The 12747-nt window shown below is 63.1% G+C and overlaps 1 protein-coding gene across 8 annotated transcripts in view; it reads right to left on the minus strand.

The window, feature by feature from the left end:
* The window catches only part of MAD1L1 (mitotic arrest deficient 1 like 1), a 308486-nt gene that overhangs the window by 123684 nt on the left and 172055 nt on the right, over positions 1 to 12747 (minus strand). For 5 of the 8 annotated variants that reach the window (XM_047779416.1, XM_047779417.1, XM_047779419.1 and 2 more), the window contains one exon: positions 7613 to 7753. The exons of 1 other annotated variant lie outside the window; for it this stretch is intronic. In XM_047779416.1, coding sequence (XP_047635372.1) covers positions 7613 to 7753 — 141 coding nt within the window. Of the gene's footprint in view, positions 1 to 2683; positions 3071 to 3634; positions 3737 to 4000; positions 4836 to 5266; positions 5957 to 7612; positions 7754 to 12747 lie in introns of those variants that run through there. 2 more of the 8 variants (XM_047779420.1, XM_047779424.1) reach the window with 2 other exon arrangements.

Here is a 12747-nt window from a genome sequence, read left to right on the forward strand (position 1 = left end):
AAGCTCCTTATTTAAATCAAGAATGAATCACGGGGGAAAAAAAAAAAAAAAAGAAAAAGGAAATCTGCTCAGACCAGCACCGAGGAAAGAGAAGCAGTCAGTAACGTCAAAACATCTCCCTACAAAGAAAGGCCCAGGACCCCACGGTTTCATGGGTCAGATTCACTGACCATTTTAGAAGAGTTAGCGCCAAATCCTTCTCAAGCTCTTAAAAAATATCAAAGACAAGGGAACACTTCCAAACTCACTTTACAAGGCCAACACTGCCCTGAGACCAAAGCCAGGCAAGGCTGCCACAGGGAAAAGCAAAAGCAAAAGAAAACAGGCAAAAATCCCTGATGAACACAGATACAAAAATCCTCCGCAAAATACGAGCAAACCAAATTCAACAGCACATCAAAAAAGAGCACACACCATGATCAAGGGGGACTTATCCGTGGAATGCAAGGATGGCTCAACAGCCACAAGTCAATCAACACGCTACACCACGTCAACAGAATGAAGCACAAAAACGTGATCGTCTCAGTCAATACCGGAAAAACGTGACAAAATCTAACATCCTTTTAGGACAAAAATTAACTAGACGACAAAGGAATGTACTTCAACATAACGAAGGCATACAGACGAGCCCACAGCTCGTCAACGGTGGAAAGCTGAAGGCGCTCCTTTAAGAGCAGGAACAAGACAAGGACACCCATTCTCACCACTCCCATACAGCACAGTTCTGAAGGCCTAGTCGGAACAGCAGGCGTGAAAGAGAAACGAGAGGCATCCAGATGGAAAAAGAAGCACGACTGTCTCTTTGTAGAGACATGGTCTTACATACAGAAAACCCTGAAAACTCCACCAGAAAACAGACGTAGCAAACAAACTCAGCAAAGCTACACTCCATACAAAGCAGCCTACAAAACGAGGTCTGCACTTCCAGCCACTGCCAAGAAAGCGTCTGGGAGAGAACGCAACAGTCCCGCTTACAACCGCATCAAACAACAACAACATACTGAGGAGTAAACTTAACCAAAGCAGCCAAAGACCTACCTACTCAAAGCTCTACGATGCTGATGGCAGAGGCTGAAGGCGACATAAATAAATGCCAAGATGTTCAGTGCTCATGGACTGGAAAAACAGTACTGGGAAACTGCCCGTGGTACCCAAACAATCTCCAGATCCAATGTGATCGCTGTTAAAATCCCAACGGCATTTTTTTTAACAGTCCGATGGCATTTTTGACAGAAGCAGGAAAAAAAAAAAAACATCTAAAAAGCTCTGCACAGCAAAGAAAACAGCAAAATGAAAGGCAATCTACAGAATGGGAAAAAATATTTGCAAACCGTATACTGAATAAGGGCTCGATGTCCAATGTATATAAGGAACTCATACAACCGAATAGCAAAAAGCAAACACCCAAAGTAAAAACGGCTAAGGGACCGGAAGAGTTTTTCCAAAGAAGAACAGAAACACCCACCATGAGTGAAAAGGAGCTCGACGTCACCAGTCACCAGGGAAATGCCAACCAAAACCGCGAGGAGCCACCGCCCCGCGCCTGTCTGGAGGGTCCCATCCAAGAGACAGCAGACGGCGGGCGCGGGTGCGCGTGTGCCAGGCACTGCTGGTGGGAACTCGGACGGGCACAGCCCCTACGGGAAGCAGCTCGATGGGTTCTCAAAACACTGAAAATACAACGACTACATGGCCCAGCCATCCCACGTCTGGGAATAGAGCCAAAGGAAGAAACCGCCTTGAAGAGACATCTGAACCCCCTGTTCCTTGCAGCATCAGTCACCACGGCCAAGACGTGGACACCTCCTACGCGTCTGTGAACAGACGAACACATAGGAAGAGCTGGTGTGTTCCCACCACAGACATACACGTAAATTCAAGCGTCCCACAACCAGACCTTGTCGCGTGTGGAGGAGCCCAGAGGACAGTGTGCGGAGTGAAACGAGCCAGGAACGGCGAGAAAGCGATGTCACCAGCTCGCTTGGGTCTGGAACCGCAAGGAGGTGCACAGAGAGACGGAAGCCCGGTGGTCTCCAGGCCGCAGGCGGGGAGCGATGCAGAGACGTGGGTCCGAGGGCACAAACTTCCCGTCCTCAGTCTGCACCTGAGGTCGGGAGACCGAACGTACAGCACGGCGACTGGCGGTCGATAATGACGCCACCAACACCAGACACCTGCCACGAGAACGGACCTCGCGTGCAGGCGCACACCCACGCACACGGAGTCAGGGGACAGGTATGTCCACCGCGTGTATCGAAGTGTCACACGGTGCACCCGACACATGCCGTCTGTGTTTGTCAACGTGCTGCGACAAAGCTGGGGGTGGGGGGTGACAGGGTCTCCCAAAGCATCAAGTGCCTCACCTCTTAGAGGACCACTGAGTCCACCTGTCCAGTGGGTACGTAACCCCCTCTGCCCAGAGTTGTGAGAACTACACACAAGAGGTGCGTGCGGAACTGGGAACACAACACGACCACTCAACAAACAGGAGCCACCCTTTCCCGCCGAAGGGCACCTGCCGCCCAGACCTGTCCCGAGGCCCCTCGGCTGAGTCCCCTGCAGACGCCCGCCCGCCCGCCCGGGAGCAGGGAGCCGGCACCCCGTCCGCGGCTGGGGACAAAGCTGGGGGCCGGGCCGTCCGGCCGCCGCCCCTCTGGCCTCTGCTGGGCAGCTGTGCGCCCACCTCAGGGACTCCCCGGACCGCGCCTCTGGTGTCGCCTTCCCCCTCTGCCTCCACGTCTCTTCAGGAAGGGGCTCGCGGGGTCCCCTTTCCGTCTGCTTCATCTGCGCTCATTACGGGGGAGTCGTCTCAAGTTCTTAACACAAGAGGAGCACGAAACACACTTTCATGTGTAAGAACAAAGCCTGGGTCTGGTGAAGAGCCCGGAGTTCAAAAGCTGCCACGCCACCAGGGCAGGAAGCGGTGACAGAGCCGTCACGGAGGAGCAGCGGGAGACGCGGGCGCTGCGACGTCCAGCTTTTCCCGAGCTGGAGTCAGAAATGAGTCAGACGCGCTGCCGTCTGAAACTGGGACTTTCCACAGACTCCATGCAGCCAGCAGCACCATGATCTGTTTTAATTAAATAAATCGGAAAACAAATCAGGCTGATATGTTGAATCAAGGTGGCATGAGCTGCATAGTTATAGCTCCGTCAGCAGAGGAGGATGCGTGACACATGCTCCCAACTCCTGCAGCCGCTTTATTGAACGGAATGAATAAAATCCACGCAAAATGGCACAGCCTCACCAGAGACGGGCCACTGGGATCCTCCCGACCTCAACACCTCCGGTTTGTTTCACTGAAATGTTTTTGCCAGAAGCAAACCACGCTTCTCACTAGAACCGACCGAAGAAGCCAAGCGGGCGAGATGCAAGGACCGTGAAAGAAGCGGAGGCCTTTCTCAAACTCCCCGGGCCCACGTCCGTGGCCCCCGCCCCCTCCCCCGCGAGCGAACAGGCAGGTCGCCGGGGCCGCACCTGCAGGAGGGCACTGCCACATGCACACGGGGTGCTGGCAGGTGTGTCGGCCTCACGTCAAGCGGCAGGGTCCCAGGACAGAGGGGACACAACAGAGGGCCCCCAGCTACAGCCCGCACCCACATCCAGCCCGCCAATGTTTGGTGCCCCCACCTACCCGTGGCCCACGGCGGCCTTCCAGCTACGACCACAGAGTTCACGTGGCCACACGCCCACAGCACTTCCTGGCTGGCCCTTCAGAGACGAGGCCTGCGGGCCCCTGGGTGAGGCAAGAGGAGCTTGAGGGTGAGGGGGTGAGAGAGGCCAAGGAGGAGAGGGCCCGAGAAGGCAGACAGGACGGGGCCGAGATGGAAAGAGAGACGCGCGAGAAGAGGAAGGAAAGGGGGCTGGAGAGACAGAGGGGCCGGGGGGGCCCCCCCGCCTCCACCACGCGCCCCAACCAGCGTGCTCCGGAGCGGGAGGAACGCTCATCTGTCTACACGATCAGGCCCGTGGGCTGCGGGGGTGTTCCCCCTGCACGCACCTCGCGCTCCCCGGGCTCCTGCAGACAGCAGAACAAAACGGAGCTCGGCTGGCGTCCTGAGCTGCCGGGCGCCCCCAAACGGTGCTTGCATCTCGGCGTGAGTGACGGATGAGCCGTCTGGGAGGCGCCGAGGAACCCTCAACCATGGAGTTCTAGAAAGTTCCGTAACTTTCTACTGTGTGTCAATATGTGATGCTCAACTGATAAACTTCTGCCACGCAGCCTGAAGCAGCTTTAGGTCTCCAAGTGCGGGCAGTTCTCTGAGCTCCTGATCCGGAGACGTTACTGCTCAACAAGAGAAGAGGCAAACGCAGGAAGACTGCCTGGAGGACACCCGCCTCGCCCTGCAAGCTCCCAGGCTCGGCTGGGGCCTCAGGACCCGACCCACATGCTCCTGTCAAGCCCCAGCTGGTGAGGCTCCAGCTCCCCGAACCAGAGGCCTCTCCCTGGCTGCCCACAGGCCCAGCCCGGTCCTCCCTGCTCGTGAAGGGTGCCCTGGGGCAGGAAGGCAGGGCTGAGCAGCAGTGACCAGGGCCAGGCCTGGTGGGGGCGCGGGCAGGGAGGGGCTTGATGCACGGGTCAGAGGGCTGGGGTGGGGTTCAGCGGCCCCAGAGAGGGTCAGGCTGGAGATGGGGAGCAGGTCCGGGCTGAGGACGCCCGGCGGCCACAGAGCAGGTGCTCGATAAACAGGCACGCAGAGGACGGTTCCTCGCCGTGGCGCTGCAGAGACCCTCGGCTCTGCCGGGGACCTGCCGGGCTTGAAGGCTCGTCAGGCCTGCCCCTGGGTTCTGTGCTCTGCCTCAAAGGAGGCTCTGCCAACTCCTTCTGGAATTTCCTGGGAAAAGGGCCAGCAAAGTGTAATCAGAGAAGATGCCGCCCTGCAGCCCAGGGCCACCAGCTTGCCAGGGGCTCCATCTCCAGCCCAGTTCTTCCCCCAAGGCCTCCAAGGGCTGCCCCTCGTCCTGGTCTGCAGAGGGGGGGGTGACAGTCACCACCTGGCCAGGAGCGCCCACAGGCCAGGCCTCTGCCGCCCACCTGGCTTTGTGGGGCGAGGAGAGCGGGGGCCAGTCACAGAAGGTGACAGAAGAGGCACAGGACCTGCCAGGTGCTGGGCAAGGAGCCAGGTCTTTTATTTTGTCCTTTGAGGGCCGCACATGGAGGTTCCCAGGCTAGGAGTCGACTCAGAGCTACAGCTGCCGGCCTACACCACAGCCACAGCCGCACCAGATCCTTAACCCACGGAGCAAGGCCAGGGATGGAACTCACATGCTCAGGGATGCCAGTCGGGTTACCGCTGAGCCACAGTGCGAACTCAGGAGGCAGGTCTTGATGGAAGGCGGGCACCCCCTGAGGGGCTGCGCACTCCCCCAGGTGACTGGGGGCCCCCAGAGCCCACGTGAGAACACAGACACTCCCCGCGGGTCATCTCCAGGGAGCCCGGTCTCCACCCCCGTGACGGGTGACGGGGTGACGCTGGCTGCGAGGCGCCCATCGAGGAGAAGGTCTCCCCTTGTGCACCATGCTGCCGCTCGGAGAGCCGTCACCCTCCACCAGCTGCAGGGCAACGCCCTCTGCCCGGATGTCTCCGTGCACCTGCCTCCTGCGGGACGCTGTCGCGAGTCTGGGAGAAACCCCCGGGTCCTGGCCAAGACGGCAGGCTGCTCTGGCTCGGGCGGCCAGAGACCTGGTCCCACCCTCGCTCCTCGACTCGACAGCCAAGGCCGAGTGATCCGCCCTCTCTGAGGATAACGCTCGTGAACCAGTGAACACGAACAGCGCTTCTGGAACGTTTCGGGTCCCCCGCGTTCACTCAAACCCCATCCTGACCCCACAACCAAGCCCGGAGCAAAGGCCCCTTGGCTCTAGCAGTGCCAGCGGGGACCTGAACTAGCGAGGCGGCGGGTCCCTCCCACAGGACCCCTGGTCCCCAGCCTGCACACAGGCTCCTCGGCCCCCAAGGAGGCAGCTTCCCCCAGCCAAGCCTCCCCACCCCCCGGCTCTGGGCAAGCCCACCACGGCTCCAGTTCCCAGGGGCTCCTGAGGGGGCAGGGGGCTTCCAGGGACCTTTGCACGGTGTGCCTGTCCGTGACTGGGCCACGGACGACTGGGAGTGGGGAAGCAGGAAAGGAGGAGGCATGACTTCCTTCTCCCAGCACAGGTTTCCGGGAGGGCTGGAAGGAGACAAGAAGGGTGTCTTGGCCACGAGAAGGAGGAAGAACCAAGGTGCAGGAGAAGCCCCTGCCGTGTCCGAGACCCCCTGGTACTCCCCGCCCCACCCCACCCCCGCCCCCGCTGAGGCCCAGACAGGGGAGCAGGACTGGCCAGCTTTGTCTGCTGCCACCTGGTGGCGGCCAGAAAGCGTACATCTCCAGAGGAGGGCACGGGCCTCCGGGCAGACACGGCAGGGCCCCGGCCTGGCCGCCGGGCGCCAGGAACCCGCCAGGGCCTGCCCTTCCCAAGGCGGTGATCTCCACGCCCGAGGTGCTGAGTGTCCTCGGCGACCTGCCGACCTCCACAGAGGCCAGGACACAGTGACCCGCCCGCCCGGCCCAGGAGCGTCCTCCCACCCCCTGGGCTCGATCCTCTCACGGGCAGCAGCTCAGGCGGGCGAGCCTCTCACGGGAGTTCAAGGGGAGGCCTCCTGTGCAGGACACGTGGCCGGCCTCGCTGGGGGGCTGAGGCCTCCGCTCCGGCAGCTGGCACGGTGAGCAGAGCCCGCGACCAGAGCCCTAAGGCTGGTCCCAGGGTGACCCCGCGCCTCCAAGAGGGGGACGTCAGGTCCTCCACGCTAACAGATCCAGGCCCAGGGCGGCCTGGGCGGGGAGCAGCAGCACCCACATCTGGAGAGAAGGGGGCAGGACGGGAGCCCGGCGTGGACAGTGCTGGGGCCGCTGCTAGGCAGGGAGGCTCGCTCTGCCCTCCCTCTTCCCCCGGACGGGCCGCGTGAGCTCCCGTGGTGATTACGACAACAGGGAGGAAGAGAGGGTGGTGGCGGTGGACGACTCGACAGGTCCGGGAGCCAGACGGGAAGGCGGAGGGACGGCCCAGCTGCGGCGCTGAGCACAGGAAGAGGCAGGCGGGGTCAGGGGTTCTCTCTGCCTGAACCAGGCCAGGCCCAGACAAACCAGGAGCCAGCGCCCTGCAGGCAGGACTCAAGGGGGCGACAGGGAGCCAGTGCCTGTCAGCGAGATCGGGGGAGGGGTGCCCCCTGCTGCAGCCTCAGCGCTGGGGGTGGCTGAGCAGCCCTGCATGGGGACCTCGCGGGTGGAGCTCTGAGGTCGCCGACGGCTGCGCATCCGTAACAAAAACCCTGAACCTCTGGCACTGGAGCTACCAGGACTGCCCGTCGGCCTCGTCGTGAACTGCCTGGCACACACGGTGCCAAGAGGAGGAGCCCCGGGGAAAAAGCTCAGGACACGGGGGCTCCCGGGCAGCCTTCCACGCAACCGCCTCTCATTGCTGCTTCACGGGGAGTAAACACGTGGTGACGAGAGCACCCCCAACGCACTGGATTTGCGAGGCCGCGCTGGTGCAGCGGGACCTCGACTTCCACGTCGGGACGGCGGTCTGCGCGGCAGCAGCAACAGCGGCCAGACGGCAGGACGCACTCACCTCCACCTCCGAGCTGTGCGCGTGGACCTTCTGCACCATGTCCTCGGCCTCGCGCAGGCGCCGGGTCAGCTGGGGCGCGTACTCGGCCGGGGTCAGCTCGCTGTCGTAGGACCCCAGGATGGCACGCATGCCGTCCCGCTCCTGTGGGCACAGAGGCAGGCAGTCAGGCCCGGGGTGCACTAGGCATGCAACAGAGACCCACACAGAGGTGGCGGGCAGGGGTCGAGTCTGGGGGCGCCTCAAGAGGCTCCTTGAAGGGCTGGAGCTGAGCACGGAGCCTGACAGCGCCCACGGGGCCGAGGTGCGGCTCTGGCTGCTCCGAAGCTCGGCCAAGCTCGTGCTGGGGCCTGTCCTTGCCCTGGGCCCAGGCTGACCACCCAGCCTAGGGCCGCAGTGTTGAGGAGCCCCGCGGTGCTCACAGACTCACGGGCCAGCGGTGGGGTGGCTGCCCTCCCCAGGTCTGCCATGAGCCCCGGCCGGGTGCTGGGCCAGTGCGACCTTGAGTCCCAGCGACACACCCAGGGAAACACCAGTGCGGCCTCCAGGAAGCAGCTGGAGAGCCCCTCCTCCGATGACCTCCGACCTGGCCTTGGACCCAGTAACACCTGACCCAGTGAGTGAGGAGAGGCCCAGCCACAAGCTGAGGCGTCACCGTGCACAGCCACGGCGGGCACCTGTCCTCCGTTTCTTGGGATCCCGGACCACACAGAGCCCTGCAGGAGCCACTGCTCAGGGCAGTCCTGCTAAGAAGAGCTGACAGCAAAAGCCACCAAGTCAGGGCCCGCGGGAGAGGCAGGAGGCTCCTCCCGAGCCAGAAGATCCCTTCTTGAGACGCTGGAGAATGGAGGGGGCCGGGCTAGGACCCGAGCCGTTCCGGCAGGCCTGTGTAAAGGGCGCCAGTGCCAGGAACGGAGGCAGCTGCAGGCAGGGGCTGGGGGCCAGCACCCCGCCTCCTGCACCTGCTTTTCCTTGCTGTCGCCGAGGAGGCCCCCGCCCCGGGCGGCACACCTAGAGAAGTCAGGCTCCCGGCAGAGAGCACCACTTCTCCAGCCTGCTGAGCTCCTCCGTCTCCTGGGTCTTGTGAAAGTCCTTCCTTCTGGATGCAGCAGGTCTGGGTGGGGCCTGGGCGTCTGCTTTTCTAACAGGCGCCCAGAGCCAGTGATGGGGCTGGCGCTTGGGCCACGCTGGGGAGCAAGATGCAGAGCCTGGGGGCCTCTGCCTGGGACGGCACGGCTCAGGGAGAGAAGAGGGGGTCTCTGTTCCAGGCGAGCCGGCAACCTGATCAGTCAGGTGGGCAACCCGCCCGTCTCACAGGACGGCCGTGAGCGTCGGTACCAGCAAGGGTGAGCGTCCAGCCACCGCCTGTGAAGCCTCGGCTCTCACACACCATGGCAGCAGAGCCATTTCACCAGACGGGCAAAGCGACCTCCCCGTGTTCAGGGGCACAGGCCCTCCCGCACACGCCCTCGGGCGGGGCTGCTGCAGCAGGTGGCCCGGCCGGCACCCCCTCACAGCCCCCGCACCTGCCAGGGCAGGGTGTTCAGGCGCGTGGTAAATCCCTGGGCCCCAAATAGACCCCTTTGCCACATCCTCCAGGTCGGTGCTTCCACAAGCTGAGGCCCAACAGCCCGGGGAGGGTCCCCCCTCCCCAGCTGCTCCTCCACCCTGAGCAGCGCCACTGCCCCTGCGCCCTGCCCGCACCCCTCCTTCTCAGCTGCGACTAGCGAAGACGGGGGCTCACAAGCCCGCCCCCCCCAGCCCCCCCGACCCCACTGAGCCCGCTGGTCTCCTGCCCTCCTCACCCCAGCATGGACTTCATAATTAGTTGATGACAAAAAACTCAATGAGTGAGAAATTAACGTTACAAATCCAACTGGAACTGGTCACGTATCCTGAAAAATTTGTTTCCAACAGGAAGGTTTATCGAGTGTCATAATTTTATTGAAATCCTCTATCTTCCCATTGACTTTTACGGCGCCGAGCTGGCTGGAGAGCCATCATCACCAGTGTCGAAGCCACGCGGGGCCGGGCGGGGGTCCTTTCATAAACGAGCGGTAATTGTCTCCTCTATTGACCAATAAATCTCCCCGCTGCCACCGCGCGCTGCGTTCCCCGCGTTGCAGCTGCAGGCCGGCGGAGGGGAAGGCGTCAGACCGAATGCTAGTGTTTGCACCTTTGGAAGAAACTGGTTTGTCATTAGCAGCGAAGGAGCGAAAACGGCGCCGGTTTGATGCGATAATGACTTTCAATGTCCGAGTCCACGTGCGGTGACGCGGTGACTCCCTTCATTTCCACCTGAACAAGCGCCTGGGACGCAGCCCCGAACAGACAGGCGCCCGCTCGCAGCAGAGGCGCCGTGCAGACCTGCTCCGGCCACCGGGTGCTTCTCCCTGGGTACAGGACGGTCCCATCCGTCACGATCACACGTGCTTGCCACGGGATGGGTGGCAGCCCCGAAGGCAGGGCAGCCGCCGCACAATAAAGAGACAGACGGGCGGGGGCGCGGGGAGGGGACAGAGGTGGGAGACGGCCGGCAGCCAGGCCCGGCCTGCAGCCCCGGCCGCACCGGGTCGGAGCCCCGCAGGCTCTGAGGTGGGCACCAGGTCCGTACCAAAGGACGGGGTCTTGGGGACGTTCTGGATCATTCCCAGGAAACACCCAGCACGCGAGGACGGCAGAGTGAAAGAAGCCAGGCCTTCTCCTGTGGTGCACAGTAAGGAGCAGAGAGCCAGGGATTCTGAGAGGTGGCAGCCAAACACGCACCCCCATAAAGCTGGAAGGAACTCCCACCAGGCCCAGGCCACTAGTTCTGGCAGAGGCTGCACTTCTGTCCACAGAGCATGTCCCCCCTGGCGCGGGGCTGCTTCAAAATGCAGGTTCCAGGACCCCCTGCCCGTCAGGTCCCGCGGTGACGGAGCTCAAGTGCTGCCCTGTCCCTCAAAGACGCGGAACTGTCTTTACCTCAGGGCTCAGCTCTGCTGACCCTCAGTCTGGAAATTTCTTCCCCGGGACACATCCCCTCCTGCGGGGATGGGCCCACCGGCCATCTCACCGCACATGCTCCGTGGCCCTCGGCCTGCCCGTCCTCCCCTCTAGGGCTCAATCCCAGGACGGAGGGCCCTCCACTGCCTTCCCGCCTTCCCACCCCCCTCCTGGGCCGGGCAGCACCAGTTGACGGGCACTGCCGGTGGAGCAGGAGGGGGCTTCTCGGCACACGTGGCTGGGTGCCAGCCGCTGGTCCAGCGGAGGAAAGGCCCGCCTAACTCCCGGGCCGACGGCTCTGGGGGGCAGGACAGGAGCCCAATGTCCCGGAGCCTGGAGGATGGCGAGGCCCAGGCAAGGACAGCAGGCGTCAGAGAGGCAAGAACACGGCAAGGTTCAGGCTCTACCTGAGCACGTGTGCACGCGGGTGTGCGTGTGTGCCCGTGCACATGTGTTCACGTGTGCTGGTGTGTGTGTGTGTGCACGTGAGCCCCAGCCAAGTCCTGCATCCTCCTGCTCACGGGAAGGCGCAGACAGCACGCGTCTCTCAACTCTCGTGACTCCAGGGGCCAGAGGCCGCCAGTGGCAGAGCGCCTGCTGGGGAGGGGCCGGTGGGGAGCCTCGGGGCTGCTGGAGCCCCCACGACCCTGGCAACCTCCCTTCCGCCTCCCTCCCCGCACCCTCGCTGGCCGGCCGGGGAGGCAGGGCCCAGGGAGGACCGCAGAGGCGACAGGAGGCCTCGGGGGGTCTGGGGCCGGGCCTGCAGCAGACGCCAGGGGCCTAGCAGGGCTCTGGGCCTCCGGGGTGGGTGCGCACACAGCGCCCTCATGGGAGAGCGCGGGGGGACCAACACCTCACCACCGTCCACGCCGGGCAGTTCAGGCCCAGCTTGAAGCGCAGCCCGGACACGCCGAGGACGCCCGGGGTGGGCTCCGCGCAGAGGCGGGAGAGGCGTGGCAGCGCTGGGGCGCTCCTTCTAGAAGCACACACTGGACCCCAGGGACCGCCTGCCCCGGCCAGGTGTCCGCGAGGGGCCATCAGATGCAGGCTCGTCACAGCTGCCAGCCCTGGCCCGCGAGGGGGCAGAGGAGGGGACAGCCGGGACCATGAGGACAGGGACACTGGGCCGCAGCCTGGAGGAGGTGTGGAGGCTGCAAGGACGGTGCCTGGGCGAGAGCTCAGGCTCTGAGGGAGGCTGGCCCCTCCAGGTGTGCCAACGGGGGGAAGGAGGTGGCGGCCGAGGGCCCAGAACCGAACCCCACAGCCGCTCCCCTGACCCAGGCCGGCTGGGCCCAAACCCCGGCTTCACCGTGACTAGCTGTGTGACCTCAGGGAAAGTAACTGGCCTCTCTGAGCCTCAGGATGCTCAACTGTGAAATGACCAGAGCAAAGCCCCCTTCAGGGTCACCATGAAGTTCAAACAGATCAGGGACAGGACGCTGGGGCAGGTGCCGGCGCTCGCGGGGTGGCTGTCAGCATCAGCAGCTGAGCTGTCCCCGAAGCCTCGGGACCCGAGCACGAGCTCTGCTACTGCAACCATGCCTGTGTGGGACGAAGGCCAGGGAGGTGGCAGCAGGACAGGCAGAGCCGGCCCTGCCCGTCGCCCCGCGGCCCCCGGACACGGTCCTTCAGGACAACCGCCTCCCAGCAGAGGCCCAGGCCCGATTCACTCTTCCCCCGGCCACTGGGGCCCCATGCCCAGCCTCCAACCCGGCCCTCTGTCCCCACAACCCCTCAACACGTCTGTCACCGCCGCCGAGTCCCGCTCACCCCACAGGGCTGTTGTTTTAAATAACAAAATGAAAAACGACCCAAAAAAGCTGCAAAGCCCTGTTCCAACAGCACCTCCCCTCACGTGGAGTCACCCCAAAAAATGCAGTGGGACTGAAGCGGGGATCTGGGGCAGGGGTCAGCGGAGGGAGAAGGCCAGCCTCCGCCGAGCCGGGCCTCGGGCCCGAATCCCCGCCGCAATTCCCAATGAGTGGGGCCGCGCAGAGGGGGCCCGCCTCCTCCTGGGGCTCGGCTGAGGCTGAGAACTGACAGAATAAAACCCGCAGTGATGAGCCTGCGGGCTCCAGTCCTGGGCTCGGACAAGCGTGGCCTCAAATCCCGACTCTGCCGGGAACCAGCTGTGCCACCTGGGCAGGTGACTT

This window comes from Phacochoerus africanus, chromosome 5 (assembly GCF_016906955.1).
Source record: "Phacochoerus africanus isolate WHEZ1 chromosome 5, ROS_Pafr_v1, whole genome shotgun sequence".
Classification (NCBI taxonomy): Eukaryota; Metazoa; Chordata; class Mammalia; order Artiodactyla; family Suidae; genus Phacochoerus; species Phacochoerus africanus.